At 36.1% G+C, this 19,670-nt stretch overlaps 1 protein-coding gene and 1 non-coding gene across 3 annotated transcripts in view; both read left to right on the top strand.

Moving 5' to 3' along the window:
• CTNNA3 (catenin alpha 3) overlaps positions 1 to 19,670 on the top strand; it is a 1,891,866-nt gene that overhangs the window by 507,780 nt on the left and 1,364,416 nt on the right. For both annotated transcript variants that reach the window (XM_069571817.1, XM_069571818.1), the window contains exon 7: positions 3,607 to 3,810. In XM_069571817.1, the coding sequence (XP_069427918.1) occupies positions 3,607 to 3,810 (204 nt within the window). The remainder of the gene's footprint in view (positions 1 to 3,606; positions 3,811 to 19,670) is intronic.
• On the top strand, positions 17,547 to 17,618 carry TRNAS-GGA (transfer RNA serine (anticodon GGA)). The gene has a single exon. It is a non-coding gene; the product is annotated as a tRNA-Ser (tRNA).

Here is a 19,670-nt window from a genome sequence, read left to right as displayed (position 1 = left end):
GAGGTCACATGTCTTTATTTTTAAAAAGACATATATTAACTTAACATATTTGAAATGATGAAACATAGGAAAATTAAAATCCTTCAAGTTAATTGATATAAAAACTTGATATATTTCATTCTGGTAAATACTGGGAACATTATATCTTTCTGTTATGATTCCAAAATAGTTTATTAATTTCTAGAATCCAAAATAATAATAAATGTTTGATTCATAATTGCCATTTCCTCTTTCAAAATTTTTAAGAAGTTTTATTTTCAATTAGTTTGCAATTTCAGAAGTAATACACAATTAGGCTATAATTTAAAAATTAAAAATTTGACCACCATTCCAACCCAGTTCTTTTCAGAGATAGCAATTGTCATGGCACTTAAACTATTTCCTAGCCTCCAATATACTTATATATACTCAGAGAAAATATCAAGTATTTTAATGTGCTTGTTTTTTTCTAATATATATGCACTGCACATATTACTCTGAAATTTTTTTATTCTGCAATATATTCTGGCAATCTTTCCAACTCATTTTGTATAGATTCACCTCACATTGTTTACTTCCAAACACATGAGAGCCATCATCTCAATCTTCTCAAATGTTAACATTTCTGTGTTTCTCAAGGCCACAGGGTTTTCTTTCACCATAGCTCATATTGAATAAAATAACCCTTACATTATTTGTTCTTTCCTGAAAGATAGGCTTTAGGGTACAACAGGAAAAAAAAAAAAAGGGTTAGCAATGACGATTTAAACTGTATCTACTCCAGTAAAAGATTTAGTGCATTCTAAATTGGATTGGTTACCACACTCTCAGTCCAGGGTCATATACATCTTTTAAATTTTAAAATACCTGTGAATGTGCATATGATTTTATAATTTGATCATTTTTTTTTACAGGATCTGATTTTTCTATAGTACTATTATATAGATTAGCCCAGCATATATTCTGTTTCTGATTACACAACTCTCAGCCTTTTAGGTAGTTTTCTGTGTCCTTTACTTGCCTGAAAAATCCCATGGATGGAGAAGCCTGGTAGGCTGCAATCCATGGGGTTGAAAAGAGTTGGACACGACTGAGCGACTTCACTTTCACTGTGTCCTTTTAAGTTCAAACTGGATGCTTTAACTATATTATTCTAGAGATAGAATCTGTCTCTTAACTTTGGTTTGTTTTCAGGTTTCAGAGTATTTTGCCTCTTGCTTTAAGTTTCACATAATTATAACCCAGATACCTGTTTAAGTTGATTTGATAAAATAAGATCTGTATAAGATTTCCTCAAAATTTTCAATTCCATTATTCTGTCAAAATCCAAAACCTTCCCTTAGAATCCAGTGAGTTCTCTGGAACTCATATCTGCTTTGCCTTTATTTATTTATTTATTTATTTATTTATTTTTTGTTTTTATTTTTATTTATTTATTTATTTTTTAAATTTTAAAATCTTTAATTCTTACATGCGTTCCCAAACATGAACCCCCCTCCCACCTCCCTCCCCATAACATCTCTCTGGGTCATTAATTACATACCAAATTGCCCAGAGATATGCCTGGTCAATTAATTCTTAACTTTCAATTCTTTCATTTCAGATTGGATACGATTTGGTGACTGAATAACAAAAACAGCACATTCACACTGTAATTCTATATTTGTGTGGTTATTTGGTTAATATTTGTCAGTACCTCTAGGCTGTGAGCCCTGTGAAGAGGGCAAGGATGGTCTCCATTTCGTTGCCAATTCCTACTATCTGGTACATACTAGGCTCTTAAGATGAACTCAAAATGTAAGAAAGGAACAGTTGAAGAGGGCTTGAGATCAGAGCACAGACAGAGAAGTTAGCCTTGAAAATAAGTGGTGGTCAGGGGAAGAAATGGAGAAGGCGATGGCACCGCACTCCAGTACTCTTGCCTGGCAAATGCCATGGACGGAGGAGCCTGGTAGGCTGCAGTCCATGGGGTCGGGAAGAGTCGGACACAACTGAGCGACTTTTCACTTTCAATGCGTTGGAGAAGGAAATGGCAACCCACTCCAGTGTTTTTGCCTGGAGAATCCCAGGGACAGGGGAGCCTGGTGGCCTGCCGTCTATGGGGTCACACAGAGTCGGACACGACTGAAGTGACTTAGCAGCAGCAGTAGCAGGGGAAGAAAGAGAGAGAGGGACAGAGAGAGGGAGAAGTAGAAATTTTCCTCAAAGACAGAGGAGATAAATTTAAGATATTTAACCAGTTTTCTATAAGATCTTTTTCTAGTTTATATTTTAAATTATATCATATAATATATGAACATTACACAGCACTATTTTCTCTTTTTGTGTAATTGTTTCAAAACTATATTTTCTCTCCATAATGATTTTCTCTTCCTATCTTGGTCTGGAGCTGTATCTTTAAAAATTTTATCCTGGATATTTTGATCTCTAGATTCTTTATCATAATATGATATAGTGTAATCATCAATGTGAGATTATACCTATACATAATATACACACACAATACCTCTCTTTCTCTCTATATATATGTATGTAAATATATATATATAAGACTGCACACTCTGAAGATCAATGATTTTTAGTGTGTTTTTGTATGTCAAGATTCACACGTACACTCATAATTTGAAGATCACTATATGATTTCATTTTATGTTAAAGCATCTACAGAGAGCTTTTATTTGATATTCTTTCTCTAATTATCACATTATGCCCAAACCTTGAAAAGTTTCCTTTCTTGATGTATTTTAATAAAGGACCCGTAGAGCCTCATATTTTCCACCCTTTCTTCAAAGTCTGTAGATTATCTTGGCTTCATTTCCTGAAGACATACCTAATGGAAACCTTAAAAATACCATGTCAGCTTCCAGTGGTGGGAAATGGCTGGAAGTTGTAATCAATAGGAAGATGAAATTTTACTTTCAAAATGAATAATTAAAATTCAGAATTCTCTTTGATATGTTTGTGTTAAGGTTAATTAGAGTGTTGATTTGCAGTGAGGCATAATGAAAACACTATTGAATTAGATATTATAAGACCTGAATACTTGCTTGAACTTCACCATTTATTAGCTTAATGACCTTGGGTAAGACAGTCTCAGCCTCTTTCACCATTGATTGAAATGTGTGGTTAACAATATCTTTGCTGCCTACCTCTTCATAGTGTTGTCAAGATGAGATAATATAGGTGAAAACATTTTGTAAATAATGAAGTGCTATATGAAAATGACCATTGCAAAGAACAGTTAATATGTGCCAGTCACTATATTAAGCATTCATATCATTCTTACAGCAGTTTTATGAGATAAACAATGTTAGTATCCCAGTTTTACAGATCAGGAGGGTGAGGCTTACAGTACATAAGACACCTGAGTGAACTCGCACCATTGACGAGTGGGAAGGGCAAGATTTGAATACAGATTTGACTGACACTAGAACCAGTGCTCATAATTTCACGATTTTTGTTACTCACATGAGTAATAACTGCTTTATAGAACGATGCGTGAACTGGGTGAGGCAGTAAAAACACAATTCTCTTTCTCATCAGGTATGCATTCTAAATGTGAAAACATAATAATAATAAAGTAGAATATCATGGAGTTCTAACCATCGAAATGTGTTTTTCCTTTAGAGTTTAATTGTCTTGGATCCACTCACAGTGACTGAGGAGGAAATAAGACCGTCCCTAGAGAAACGCCTTGAAGCCATTATCAGCGGGGCTGCTCTGTTGGCCGACTCTTCCTGCACAAGAGATTTCCATCGGGAGCGGATTATCGCAGAATGTAACGCCATTCGCCAGGCTCTCCAGGACCTGCTTTCAGAGTACATGAACAATGTAGGTAACTGGTTTTCCCTGACCCCATACATTGGGAATGTGCTGAGGTTCTTTTGGTGTACAAAATGTGATAAATTATGAATGAGTACATGATTTTACATGGATTGAGCTTTTGAGTTGGCTTCTGCATAAACTGCTCCCAGAGTACAGCAAGGAAATAGGAGTTCTTAGGGATGGAATTCAACCAGAAGATTATTTCTATCTGATTGTTTTGCTTGATACAGGATTTAAATTCTAGTTGGAGAAGGGAGTCAGGATTGGGGAAAGGAAACTGGAGTTGCCCATCAATTTAAAGGATAAAAAGAAGACAAAGAAAAGGGCAGGTTGCTCAGGATTACACTGTTGAATAAGAATTAAAATTTAGATGGTGTTGGGTAAAGTCAATGCTATAGGGATCAGGGGATATTTAAAAATTTTTTAAATTTATTTTTGGCTGCTCTGGATCTTCCTTGCTGTGCACCTTTTTCAAATATGATATAATATCATAGATTTCTTACAGTTTTAGCTCTCTCTCAGGAATATTAGAAATGATGTCTGAATTTAGACAAATGCAAAATTATATGTTTCAAGGTTCTTTTGGTATCATTTCACATATATATTTATTTATGATGTAGTCTTTATATATCTATATATCTATATGTAATATATATATTTATATACATCCACCTAAGAAGTATCTATGACTACTTAGTTTCATTTTTAAAATAAGAAAGTCTTAAGGTCATCGTCAGCTATATATTCAATATCATGGATTTTGACTCCTTAAATAATAGAGGTAAAGAAAAGAAAAAAATGTATAATGTTCATCTTCTTTAAGTGGGATAATTGAAGAGTTATAAAGGTATATTTTGAAAATGATGAGTTACAAAGCATACCATTTTTTACATGTGAGGTTGAAGATTTAGGATTGTTCAGTATAAGTAATTTATGTGAGTAATTGAAATGTGCTAAAATTAGTTAGTGAGTTTTAAGGATACTTCAACACATTTGATGTATCTCCATACTCTTAATATTTGATGACTTTGGCTCCTGACCAAAAATCTCTAGCCTGTCAAGAAATCAAAGTTGCAAAGCAGATTTTGTTAATAAGAACATATTAGTAATGTCATGTCCTGTTTCTGAAGCTGGAATATCACTATTTTTAGCATATAATATATTTTTAGTGAAAGATTTTTAAAGGGAATTCACCAATTCTAAGAAACTCAGAAGATAATATTGTGTTGAAATTCCTTCTCCCTTGAAGTATAAACTATTAAAATTATTATTTTCATTTTGTAGATAAAATATGGTAAAGTTACATATATGTTTATTTTATCTATAAATTTATAATTTATAATTTATAAATTAATTTATCTATAAATTATAGGTAAATTTATTTTATTAAATGTAGATAAAATTATTCCTTCAAATACAAACATAGCATGCATACGCATATACTCACATACATACATAGGCTAGGATGGCCACATATTTGTGGAGCCCAGCTCAAAGTGAAAATGTAAGGCCTGTTCATAAGCAGGGGAGAAAATGAAAGCTTTTTCCTTTTTTAACAGTCTTGATTGACCCGAGAGGTTATTTTTATTTGCTGTTTAATGTTTGGTTCTCTGGGGCATAGGCATCCTTGCAGGAGCACATTGACTCTCACGTACTTTTGTAGCCCTACCCATGACTCCCACCCAACCTGCTTTGTACTGAGGCCCCCACCAGGAGTGGAGGGTGGCAGCAGTTGCTGGGTTGGGGAACAGTTGGCTGAGGATCTATTCCTTGAAGCACTGGAAGTCAGGACTGCTTGTGAGTCCAGGATATATGCTTTATTGCCCCATCAGACTTCACTTAAATACACAAATTCAAAGATTATTAAGAATTTCAAAACATTAAAATCCAAGCATGAGGCTCCGTTCTGAACATGATGCCTTTTGCCCAGTGACAGGCCACTGAAGCTATTCCTGTATATAATAAACATATATATCACATAAAAATAGTGGTGGTTTTGTAGCTTTATTCAACTTTGGGTTAAAAACTTTTCATATAGAGAGTAAAGTTATGGGAACATTCTGCTTTGGGTGCAATCATTGAGAAGGTGTATCACCTCTGGAAATGTATAAAAATAATAAAGCCAATTAAAAGTTGTTCTGTACATTTCTCAAAGTCCGTGATAATGTTTTTCACAAATTCATTTTTTTCTCTAAATCCTAAATAATTACAGTGGTTATTGTTGAGTTTTAATAATATATATGTATGTATAATTCAAATGAGCACATTTTTATGATTAGCCTTTAATAAACAGTATATTCTTTATAGATTTAAACAGCAGATTCAGTATGGACAAGGGTTACACAGTGATTATAAAGACAAAGAACTAGAAATAGAATTACTTTAATTCTGTTACTTCATGTGATCACTTGGAATTTTTATTTTAATTTTAAAATTCTAACAATGAAACAGTATAAATTGCAGGAGGTTATAAATTTTTAGGTAAGTGAAAATTTCATACATGAAATATTTTATTCAATTTGAATAACAACTTTGAAATCTGTTTCTCTTCTGAAATTGTCAATTGCTCTAAAGTTAAGGAGCCAATCAGGAAAGTAATGATTATCACTGAAAAGTAATTTGTCATATAGAGTAGGGGGTCATTTAAAAAGTGTCTATTCTAGGTATCAAATATGCTAAGTTAGGCACAAAAATATGAAAATTTTTGTCTTCTGCTTTTTTTAAATGAGGTTTTAATCTGATGTTCAGTTTCAAGGTCCATTTGTCAAATATACAAAACTTATTTATGTTACTAATATCTTTCTGTTAGATATTTTGGTTTAAGAAAGGTAAGTTCTATATTATGAGTGAAGTGGAAAGACTTTTCCGTCTATAACGTCCAAATAATTGAGATCAAAGGTAAGTAGCTTTTTTTTAAGCTTGTCCAGATAATTATTTTAATTTTCATTTTTTAAAAGTAGACTTAATTGTAGGGATTCAGATAGTTCTCAGTTATTTAACTGATTAGATTGCACTACTCTTCATGACTGATGGATGCTTTCTTCTTCCTTCTCTTTCCCATGTTGCCTTTTCTCTCCTTCGGGTAAATGAGTGCAAACATCCCATTAAATAGCTCTCCTTCATGGCCCTTTCCCCTTTATAGCTCATTCTTGTCGGAATTCCTGTGTTTACCTGTTTGTCTTCTCCACTGGTCAGAAGCTTTAGGAGAGCAAGGGCTGTGTCTCTGGCCCTACCACTGTGCCTTCAGGTAGCAGGTGTTCAGTGATTACTATTTGGATACAGGTAAATGGAATTAGTGCTTGCTTCATCTCAATGTTTACAATTAAAATGACAATGTGCCCGAAGCATTTAATTTGTATTTATTTATTATATTTACACAATAACTGTGGAGAAAATGTAGGGAGGTTTAACGTGAGAACAAGAGAACAGGAAAGGAAGTACACAGAGGTGAGAAAGCTTGTTCTTTGGGTGATCTAAGAATATTCATACATTCATTTTCCCTAGGGCATAAGGTTAAATATTTGTTGAGGAAGGCACTTTTTTCCTCAGGGAATGAAAGACTTAGACTGTGTATGTGGATATGTCTGGTGAGCTGCCCTCATGTTGGTATAGAGATGAGAGCAGAAGCTAAAGTTATGCGGGATTAGAAACCTACTTACATGTATGATATATTAACATTTAATTGATAAGTATTACCTATTAATAAACAAACTTGCACTTATAATATTATGAAAAAGCATCCCAAATCAGTATAATAGTTCTTTTTTATATACAAGTGTAGAATTTGGGGCCTAATATGAATATCTGAGCAAGCCAACGAATATTGGAATTAAACAGCAGGAACCACTGTGGAGTATATTATCAGAATAAATTTCCAGGTTTACTTTTACTCTAGGTTTCTATCACAAATAATGCTTCTCTGTAACTGTTTCAGTAGCTGTAATGAAAGAGAACGTACTTTCCTGAAACTAGCTGAACTCAAACCTTTCTCAGTTTGCTCAAATATTTTAGGACAACTCATACCAAAGTCTTCAACTTGGTAGTTTAAGGAATGTTGTGTTTCATTTGGTGGGTCTGACTTGCTTTTCAGATTAGTGTGGAGCTTTTGTTATTGAGCTGTGTTGATAGGGTAAATGCTTAATAATAATTCAGATGCAATGAAAATAACCAGAAAAAGTTAAAGCAAGGTTAACTCTCATCATGATCTGTGGATCTTTTATGTGAATGTGACTTCAAGGTTTGAAATTTTGCAAGTTTATTGAGTCCAGAACATATCAGTGGTGTGAAATAAATATAGTTTATCTTTTTCTCAAGCTCAATTCATGGGGCCAGTTTGAATCTAAATAACTTTACTTCCTTAAACTGATCAGCAAGTCTCAATCATTTTTGACTAAAGCTGTATGTTCAATAAGTTGGATGGTATCAGCAACTCGATTGGCATGGGTTTGAGTAAGCTCTGGGAGTTGGTGACGGACAGGGAAGCCTGGCGTGCTGCAGTCTGTGGGGTCACAAAGAGTTGGACACGAATGAGTGACTGAACTGAACTGAGTAATAAATTAGTAATATGTGAGTCCAGATGGGTCTTGTAACAAATAAAATAGACAACTACTTAAACATATGATAATATATGTTTGCTCTAATATTTTCATTTTAAACATACATATATATTCTTTTCTGGAGACTATCGGGAAAAACCCATTACTTTGCCTTTTCTAGCTTCTGGAGATCACCCACATTCCTTGGCTCAATGCCATCTTCCTCTGTCTTCAAAGACAGCAGTGTCACAGCTCTCTAACCTTGCTTCTGCCCTCACATCTCTTTCCTTGACTATTACCAGGAAAGATTTTCCACTTTTTTAGGACTCATGTGATTAGATTCAGCCCACTGGTATTATTCAAAATAATCATCCCATCTTATGACCCTTGACCTTAATTTCTTTTGCAAAGTTCCTTTTGCCATGTAAACATAACAGTCACAGGTTCTAGGAATGTGGATATGGATGTCTTTGGGTGGCTCATGGCCATATACCTAGTACTAGTCTTTCCTAGTCTCTTCTGTAGAATCATTATCAATCCTTATGTTTCAAATCCATTGTAGTTTATATCCCATACTCACTTTCCCTGTGCTCTCTGCAGGCAGATCACATGTCTGTTTTGTTTTTCTTTTATTATTTATATATATATATATATATTTTTTTTTTTTACTTTACAATATTGTATTGGTTTTGCCATACATCAACATAAATTCACCACGCGTGTACATGTGTTCCCAATCCTGAACCCCCCTCCCACATTTATTTACTATTTTATCTGAAGTCCCAGGTGCAATGCTTGGCATTTTTATTTTACAAAATACCAAAAAATATTGTATTTTTGAAGGAAAGAATGAATAAAATTATTACATATTATATATGCCATGTAATGGCATATAAATGGAATGACTTTCAAACATCTACTAAATTTATATAGTAGACTTCCTGTTATAAAAGGCCTTATTTTGCAAAGTATAGGTCTCTTCTAAAAATCAATGTGAATATTCAGCAACAAAATTTTCTCATCACAGTCTCTACATTTGGATCTACCTCTTGTTATATTTCAAAACAGGATTTTTATTCATTAAAAAATATACTCCAGTGAACATTCAGTATCAGAGAAAGTTTGGCTTTAATCTTTTAAAACATGGAAGTTTATTTTTCTTAGATATTTCTCCTGATTTTGTTACGCCTCCAGGATTGGTTAGGTCTAGTCCATCTTCTCTGATGTATAATATAATTAAAGAATTCGTCACCTAGATGGGGTGGAACAAGGAGGCTCTCTAAAGAAGGAAGAATTTTAGAAGGAGATCAGTCACTTTTAAATGGTGGTTTCTCTATAGCAGGTGAAAATAGAGTTGGAGATGGGTGGTCATCATGCTTTAGTACTGAGAATTAGCAGACATGAATATTTTTCTGGTGGTGGATTGAAATCCTGTTGATGTTAATTTTGTATGTGTTGTTGAAGAGAGGATCATCCGGTGATGTAGAATTATTATTGACGTTTACAGATTGGTACTTGACTACAGCAGAATGTTAGACAGTTGAATGAGAGATGGCACCGCTAGAGTACATGAATACTCTTGGGCTGCATAAAGGGCCTGATTTGTATTTGCAGACCTCACTAGCCTGATGTGTTCTTTTTGGTGCTTTATGTGAAAGCATATTGTATTGTTGATTCTTGTTACATATTTGTTGTTGAGTGAGTAAAAAAGCAAATGAAGTGCTTTTGTTATTTAGAGACCAATTTCATTTGTATATCTTGGGTTTAATTCATTCCCAATCTTGGGGAATTATACAGATTCAGTGAAGACATCAAAGATTTGGTGTCTGAATCAGAGATTATGGGGATTTTTCACCTCTCTCTTGAAAAACCATTTTGAAAGTAACTTCAGCCTTATTTCTCAAGTTAAAGGGGTAAAGCACTTAGGATGATCTGTATGCAACGAGTATTCAAATACTAGAGACAAATTAGAATTAAAATTCTAAAAATGTACAGGCAGCTTCCAAGTCTATTTCCTTTTCTTTCCTTCCTTCCTGCCCTCACTCCCTCCCTCTCTTCCTTCCTTCCTTTCTCTTTTCTTCCTTCCTTCCTCTCTTCATGGACTGCATATTAGAGTTGATCATTATTGGATCAGTTCACTGTTTTAGATGCTTTATATTTTTTATCCTTAAATTTGTCAATTATGCCATCATAATGACTAGTTTTTGAGTATGTTGGAAACCATGTGTTTTAGTTTATAGATCTGAATTTTACAACCTCAGCTAATGAAGAAGTAAGAGGAGGAAGATAAGCGAATAGTTTCCTTACAGGTTTGTACAATAGTAGATATTCTAAAATCAGAAAGATGAACTAAACTCAGATTATAACATGAAATCAAAATTCAAGAACATAAAAAGGAATTGTCAAAATCTAGGAAACTGGAGACAGATTGTGAAGTTGTGATGTAAAGAAGCCAAGAATTCAACAATTAGGGAGTTGAGAGAAATAATAAATGGTGGAGTTCTGATTAAAAGGGCTAAATTTGATTTTGTATTCTTTGCTTTCTTTTCTGTGCCTTTTTTAAGGACAAGGAAGTGGGAAGTATCTAGTCTATGAATCGTTCTACAAACAAGGTGGTATTGTTTCAACTGCTTTGGGATTTAGTCTTACTCTTCCCAAAGGTTCCTGAGTTACTGGAGGACTGATTTTTAAGTAATTACTCAATCTTTCTTAACAAGCTAATTTTGGAATTATCCAAATCTGGCTAATAAAGATCATTTTGATATTTAAGATCAATTCATGCAGTGCTCACTGGGGAAAAGGAGGCTTCTAGATTCTTCTTTCGAGGGAATGAACTCTTCCCATGGATCTTTTATTTGTGATCTAATGGTTTAGTCTTTCTTAAAAGTTAGTAGAGAGATCCCTGCAGAGATGTAGGCTACATGATTATTGAATTAATAAGGAAAGCTAAAATAACTAAGGTAGGCAGCTATAATTATTTTTAAAAAGGGGAAGGAGAACTACCTGGATAGAGCCAGAGCACAGGAAGAGAAAGAGGTAATTTGTTTAAAATAAAAATAACTAGAAAGTAATAGAGGATATCATAAAGTGGCAAGATGGTTTCTGTGCAAAGAAAAATACACAGATGGACATCCCTAAAGATTATATGCCCTAGACCAAAAAGCCTGCAGGCTGAGAGTCTTTTGTTTTTATCTTTTGCCTTTGAGCAGAGACAGTCATGATTTCTAATATTTGTGGAGCAGGTTAGTCATTCACCCTCTGGATTGTTTCAAATGTCCCTTTCTCAAGAAATGGATTCTTTACCCGCCAGTGTTCAGGCACTGCTCATACAGTTCTCAAAAGTCTATGCTATGTGTTTTTTTTTAAAATCCTGGGCTTTATTCAGATTTCTTTGTTACGTAAAAAGAAAAACGGTTTACATGATAGAAAAGAAAGGATTAATAGGAAGCAAGAGTCTTGGCATGCAGTGTCAGTTCAAATTTGGACAAAAAATAAGGGTCCTGAGCCTAGCATACTTCATAGCCAGGAGATGATACTGCAAAGAAGAGAAAGAGTGCTATCTTAGGTCAGGTAACCTGGAGATGAAGGGTAGCAGGAAGGTTTATTGGAGCACTCTCTTGGGAGTTATACATGGAAGGCAGTGAAGAGGGCAGGATTGGGCAGAGGGAGAAAGAAGGTGACTTGCAATAGAAATCTCAGCCATTCTATGGAAAGACCTGGAGATAGGCTGGCCCCTCGCAGTTGTCCCAAACTGAGGAGAGAGTCTTTTTGTCCTTACAGCTGTTGTTCGTTACCTGTGGGCCACCCTTGGAAACAGTGTAACCTTGTATGGGGCAGTTCCCTGGAGCTGAGACTCAGACCCTGGACAGGGACAAAGCTACAAGCCATCAGAAGCTGATATTTTGAATTGAAAAGGGGATCCGAGTGAAGCGCCATAGAATCCAGTGTAACAGTTAACTGAAAAAATAAAAAGTTTTTCTTTTGTAGGCTTTGAAATATTTGATCTTCTGTAGTATTTAATTTGCCATTGATAATGTTCAGGAAATTTAAGGTAATCATATAATTTGTCATTCAAATCAGGATACTTTTGAGAAACGGAGGTCAGACAATTAACAGGCCTTAATAGATATATAAAAGGCATAAGTCAGGACTGTTCCAAGCAGACTATTATATGACTGTGTATTATAGGTAGGATAATACTTATGAAGGATTTTAAGAGGAATTTAACATATTTTGATAGATTTTGTATTAACCATTAAATATAGCTAAAATGTAAATTTTGAGTTAAAATTTTATTAGTATTATTGCAATTTCTAGTCACATAGTTCTAGAGACACTGTGCTTACAACTGGTGATTTCACAGTTTGAGCAATCTCAGTCTTAGTTGTCAAGGGAAATAGATATATAAGCAAGTAAGTAAAATAGAGCACAATATGAGCTGAAATGCTGGACAAGCTAAGTCCAGTAATAGCAACTAGGAAGTGGCTCAACTTAGGACTGAACAGGGAAGGCATCACAGAGGAGAAAGCTCTTATCAAGCAAAGGTAGGAATTCAAGAGTGGGGGTAACAGCCTGTGCAGAGACACAGAAGCAGGAATCAGCACAGTGCATTTGGATGGGTAATAGAAACAGTTCCATTTGGATGAACTGAAGGGGAAAGAAGAAACGGGGATATGCGACTAGTGACCATTAGTTTACAAATAGGTTGCTTGCAAATATTTGATTTTTCTTTGCTTTCAAAACAGTATTTCAATTTAAACCTATCTTTCTTTAAGTAAGTGGTAAGTAAGTGAAATCGCTCAGTCATGTCTGACTCTTTGCGACCCCACCAGGCTCCTCCGTCCATGGGATTCTCCAGGAAAGAATACTGGCCTGGGTTGCCATTTCCTCCTCCAGGGGATCTTCCCGACCCAGGGATCGAACCTAGGTCTCCCGCACTGTGGGCCAACACGTTAGCCTCTGAGCCACCAGGGCAGACCTGAATTATGAGTCTCTGATAATATCATCTTAGTAGGTTTTTCTTTATAGATCAATTTCCATTTGTAAAACTGTGATTTATAATAAGAAATATTTATTTGGTCTTTGTCCCACTTCTGGCACAGAGCTTCTAAAACCCTTGAAATTTTCTAAGGGATGAGAGTAGTAAAGCTGTCTATTGTTATGTTAATGAGGTAACTTTTGGACCTAGGACTGGAGGCTAGTTGCCAGGAGAATCCACTATGTAATTAGAAGACTGAAACTTTCAGTCCTATCCTCCTGAATCCCAGGGAAAGGAGAGGCACTGAAGGTTGTGTTCAATCACCAATGGCCAATGATTTATGCAGTGATGTAATGAAGCATCCATAAAACCCAAAAAGGATAGGGTTCAGAGAGCTTCTGGACTGATGAGGATGTGGAGGGTCAGGAATAGTGGGGCATCTGGAGAGGCATGGAAGCTCTGCACCCCTTTCTACGTGCCTTGTCCTATGCATCTCTTCCATCTAGCTGTTCTTGAGTTACAGCCATATATGATAATCTATTAATACTATTTAAAATGTTTCTCTGAGTTCTGAGTTGCTCTAGTAAATTAATTGAACCTGAGGAAGGGTTAGTGGGAACCTGTGATTTATAGCCAGATGGTCAGATGCATAGGTAACAATCTGAACTTATTATTGGCATTTGATGGGGGTTGGGGTAGGGAGGCTGTTTGCAAAATTGAAGCTTTACCTGTGGAATCTGATGCTATCTAAATGTAGGAAGTATCAGAATTAGGAGAAGGCAATGGCACCCCACTCCAGAACTCTTGCCTGGCAAATCCCATGGATGGAGGAGCCTGGTAGGCTGCAGTCCATGGAGTCACTAGGAGTTGGACACAATTGAGTGACTTTACTTTCATTTTTCACTTTTCTGCATTGGAGAAGGAAATGGCAACCCACTCCAGCGTTCTTGCCTGGAGAATCCCAGGGATGGGGGAGCTTGGTGGGCTGCCGTCTCTGGGGTCGCACAGAGTCAGACACAACTGAAGCTACTTAGCAGCAGCAGCATAGGACACCTGGCTGGTGTTCTGAGAATTGCTTGGATCTCCTCATACCCTGCTACATTGGAATTTGTACTAGAACCTTTTACCGTTGAAGCATATTCAATATTTCTTAATGAATTTGTAGACAGGCTCTGAATAAAAACTTACCACACCATTATAATACAAGTTCAGGATCAAAGGTCAACTTGTAGGTCTATTTCTGTGCTAAAATAAGTTTAGCCAGTCAGACAGATGAACAATTGTGCAGTTGATTTGCCTGGCTATTGATTATACTAAATAATTAGTTGGAGAAGATTGTTAGTGATCTATACATTGCCTCATCCTATTTGGGTCCTTTTTTTAAAACCAGAAATTTTAATATATGTTTTAAAGTCTTATAAACATAATCAAAGAGCTTTTTTAATTTTGACATGACTTAATTTGCTTGTTTTCTTCTGATAAATTGAAACTAGATTTGCCTTAATGTTTTCCTTAGACATAACTATCACAGCTTGTATCTGAAAAACTCAGCTGAGGTTATTGACTGACAAAGCTTTATTACTTCAATAGTTGTTTGCTTTAATGTCCCAGAGCTGCTTTTAACTATTTTAGTCTGACATTCCTACAAACTTGAAGTAAATCTCTAATGTCCTAGTGGATTTAGACTATCAATATGATTCAGTCTGAGAGCATGGTCCCTTATTTGAAAAATACTTTTCTGTATTTATATATGGCAAGGATATATCTATAAGGAGTTTTATCTCCCTGTAAAAAGTTGATTCCTATTGGTGGTAGGCAGAATAATGCCCCACCTCACCCCCAGCAGATGTCCACACTCATCCCTGAAAACTATGAACACTTCACTTTGCATGGTATAAGGGATTTTGCAGATGTACAGGGATTTGTGATGTAGTGATTAAGCTTGATTAAATAGGTGGGATCAATCTAAACAGTTATTTGAAACCAGAGAACCTTTCTTGACTGGATCAGAGAAAGGTATGGTGGAAGAAGGAGAGATTAAAAGCATGAGTCAATTAGCCATTGCTGGCTATATGGTCAGGCCACTAAAGATAGCCATTCTTTTGCTCTTTTACATCTCCTGCCTGACCAGTGCCTGCTTCATCTATATTTTACCCACCTGGCTGACCTTCCTACATACTTACTCCAGGTCCCAGCTGGTGATTGTTCTTATCAAAGGGGCAGTGAGGTTCGTGGCCCTCTGCTGGTTTCCCTGGTAACTAAGGAACCCACCTGACATCACTTCCCTAATAACCTGCGATCTCCATCCTCCTCCTGAGAGTGAAGACTGTCGCCATGTCCTGCTAGTGTCAGCTGCACATTTTTGTGCCTTTCTCCAGGACCTTGCTTCAGATGGGTAAGCTCTCCCATCCATTAAGCCCAGGGGGCCCCAACTTCTTGGATCTAATGCCTGATGATCTGAGGTGGAGCTGATGTATTAATAATAGAAATGAAGTGCACAATCAATGTAAAGCACTTGAATCATCTTGAAACCATCCGCCTGCACATCCTGTGGAAAAATTGTCTTCTACGAAACAAGTCCCTGGTGCCAAAAGGGTTGGGGACCGCTGCTTTAAACTACTGCTGTCTCTGACTTGGGTTCTTTTGTCAGTCTTGAAGCTGGGCAAGCACAGGGCTTGTGGGTCTGTGGAGTGCAGCCCAACATTGGCTTTAAAGTTGGAGGAAGAGGGACATGATCCAAGGAGAGCTTCTAAATCCTGGAAATTGCTTTCAACTGATGTCTGGAAAATATTCCAATAACCCAAATGATAAGTTCTCATCTGGAGCCTCTGAGAGGAGCATGGCACCTTTATTGTAGGCCAGTTTTATACTTCTGCCTTATGTAGCCGTAAGGTAATAAGTTAGTATCAAATCACTACATTTGTGGTTACTCATTACAGTAGCAATAAATAATTAATACATAATCATGATCAGGGGTCATATAGAGATACTCTGAGAAACTTTGAAATCTTACATAAAATGAATTGCTGCAATTATATACTAAACATATAGGTATATTAAATGTAAACTGTGTATTTAAATCTCAGGAAAGGAAATCAGTTTTATAGAAATACCAAAATACTGATTTTCAATTTGCTTAGGTATCTCACATAAGATTTAGCATGAGGTAATTAAAATGCCTGCAAATTATTTAACGATGTAAACACCATGAACTACCATTGTGCTACACAATGGAAATATGATTTAGTTTGTTATCCGAGTCAGTACTTTCCAATGGAAATATTATGCAAACTAGATAATATCTGAGTCAAATATAACTTAAAAATTTCTGGTAGCCTTGTAAGTAAAAGAAGCAGGTGAAATTAATTTGAATAATGTATTTTATTTAGTTCAGTATATGCAAAACATCACTTCAACATATAATCAATTAAACATTATCATTGAGATAGTTTATATTTCTTTTTAGTACTAAGTCCTTGAAATCTGGCATGCATTTCACATTTACACTATAGTTGGATTAGCAACACCTTACGTGTTCGGTAGCCACGTGTGACTGTGATGTTAGGCAGCACAGCTCTGTACAGAAATGCCTTCACCACCACACAATTTTTGATGCTTAGTCACCTCCATGTTTCCGCAGCTTTAATAATGCTACTACTCTTAGGAAAGGTAACATAAGGAAAAAGACGCAAAACATTTAGGGGGATCACCATGCTGTCATTTCTGATGTTAACCATTAAAATAGGCAGTGGGCATTTTATACTAGCATATTGGAAAAAAACAAAACTTTCCATATGTAGTAGATTATATTTTTCCAAAATGGCCACAAAAATATCTCCATTTTGCATATTCTGTGGTATTACTTTGTGGTATTTTTCCTCCATCTTTAGTTGGAGTTTAATACTCTTTTTCTTGAAACTGGGCTTAGCCTAATGACTTGACCAGTTAAACATAGCAGAAGTAACATTCTGGAACTTCTGAGACTATATCATAAAAAGCCTTGCCTTTCAGATTCCAACTAAGTCTCTTGGAATGCTCAATCTTGGAAACTCCCTCTCAGAATACAGTTGCTATAGTATAGGACGCCCAACCCACCTGGAGGGGCCATAACCAGGTGGGTGTTCTGGATGATAGCCTCTACTGAGTTCTCAAATCAGCTGCCAGTTCTGTGAATGTGCCTTCTTAGATGTCTGGCCCATTCAGACCTTCCTATGGCTGCAGCTGCAGCTTCCCTGGTGGCTCAGAGGCTAAAGCGTCTGCCTGGAATGCAGGAGACCCAGGTTCGATCCCTGGGTCGGGAGATCCCCTGGAGAAGGAAATGGCAACCCACTCCAGTACTCTTGCCTGGAGAATCCCATGGAGGGAGGAGCCTGGTAGGCTACAGTCCATGGGGTCGCAAAAAGTCGGACACGACTGAGCGACTTCACTCACTTCGCTTATGTGGACTCCTGGCCAAACGCAGTCAAACCTCAGAACCACAAAAGAGAGTAAAAACTTGTTGCTTTTAGGCACTAGGTTTGACTTCTTGCACAGAAATAGATGAGAATCTGAATCATACAGAATTTTATTGGCAAAGACTTTATTTTGAGAAATGCATAGATAATCAAAACTACTCTAACACCAAATGTGAGGAACTGTCTGAAAGTGAAGTCACTCAGTTGTGTCCAACTCTTTGTGACCCCATGGACTGTGGCCTGCCAGGCTCCTCTGTCCATGGGATTTTCCAGGCAAGAATAGTAGAGTGGGTTGCCATTTCCTTCTCCAGGGGATCTTCCTGACCCCAGGATTGAACCCAGGTCTCCCAGGCAGACCTGTTACCATCTGAGCCACCAGGGAATCCGGAGGAACTGCCTAGAAGGTACAAAAGATGAGTCAGACTATCCCCTTAGCCATAGTGGTCAAGGCTTTTTAACAACAGCTTTGTAAGGAAGAAGACAAAAACTGATATAGTGCAAAGCATTTTTGTTGTTCAGTCACTAAATTGTGTCCAACTCTTTGTGACCCCCATGGACTGTAGCATGCCTGTTTTCCCTGTCTCTCACTATCTCCTGCAGTTTGCTCAACGAATAGATTTGGTTAATCTCCACAAATCTTTCATAATAAGTCCTATGTTAAAAATAAAACCACCGAAGATATCTTCATAACAGATGTGAATTAGGTAAACCTTATCTGATTAGAAGTCAAGATTCTATTGAAAGGGCTTCCCTAGTGGCTCAAACGGTAAAGAATCTGCCTGCAATGGAAAAGTGACTATGCCCAATGAGAAAACAAAACAAAACACCTAGTTAAGTGACCAGTTGCAGAATTTCATTTTTAACAAGCTTTATTTGTGACTGGGTGTAATTTTGCTGTAATGATGTCCATAATTGCATTTAAGGAGTGACTTTGAAACTTTTCCAGGTGATCCACAATTGATATTCCCAAAAGGTACATGATGATCACCTGCTCTTTTCAGTGGCATTGAATCAGAATGATTGAATGCTGAGTGATTGTATAATTTATGCTAGAGAACTGTCACAAGCAAGTGTTCATTCCGCCTCTGTGGTTACTAAGTCTTCTTTCCTTTTTGGCAATTTTAAGCATAGTAGCAGGGGCTCAGAGAAAGAAATATGCAACCCCCCAACAAAATTGGCAGTATTGTAAGTATGGCAGTTGGCTTACACCTTATTTTTCTCTTTTGTTTTGATGCATAGCAGAGAGATGATAATCACTATTTCTGATAATCCTGTTGTCTTTTGTAAAAACAGAAGCTCTTTCTAATTTTATAACTCCTTTACAAGAATTTGCTATTATTTTATCTAGTTTCTGACCTTTATGTAAAATCTAGAAGTTTGTGAACTAGAAGTAAGTGAATCTACTTGATGGTTACTTTTATAATGAGTTGTTTAGAGTATGGGGAAACTTGCCCATCTTCTCTCAATTTGGGGTTATCACAGTGTTCCAGGAATGCCTTTCAAAGACTTGTAACAAAGATTAAACAAAAACTTAAAAAAAACATTTTTTATTTAGTTTTGGAGTATGATTAACAATATTGTGATACTTTTAGGTGAACAGCAAAGGTACTCAGCTATACATATTGTTTTCATTCTCCCCCAGATTCCCCTCTTGTTCAGGCTGCCCCATAACATTGAGCAGAGTTCCATGTGCTACACAGTAGGTCCTTGTTGGTTGTCCATTTTAAATATAGCAGTGTAAAATACACATATATTTTAGATTTGACTTTAAAATAAAGTTAACAGTGTAACAAAATGTTAATAATGTTTATGCATAGACTAATAGAATTTCTTTTTGTTGATGTTATTCCTGTATATGATAATTAAATTTTCTATAATGAAAAACTTTTGTCTGGCAAT

The sequence above is a fragment of the Ovis canadensis genome, chromosome 25 (genome assembly GCF_042477335.2).
Source record: "Ovis canadensis isolate MfBH-ARS-UI-01 breed Bighorn chromosome 25, ARS-UI_OviCan_v2, whole genome shotgun sequence".
Taxonomy (NCBI): domain Eukaryota; kingdom Metazoa; phylum Chordata; class Mammalia; order Artiodactyla; family Bovidae; genus Ovis; species Ovis canadensis.
Note: the sequence above shows the minus strand (reverse complement) of the source record. Positions and strands in the feature narration are given on the sequence as shown.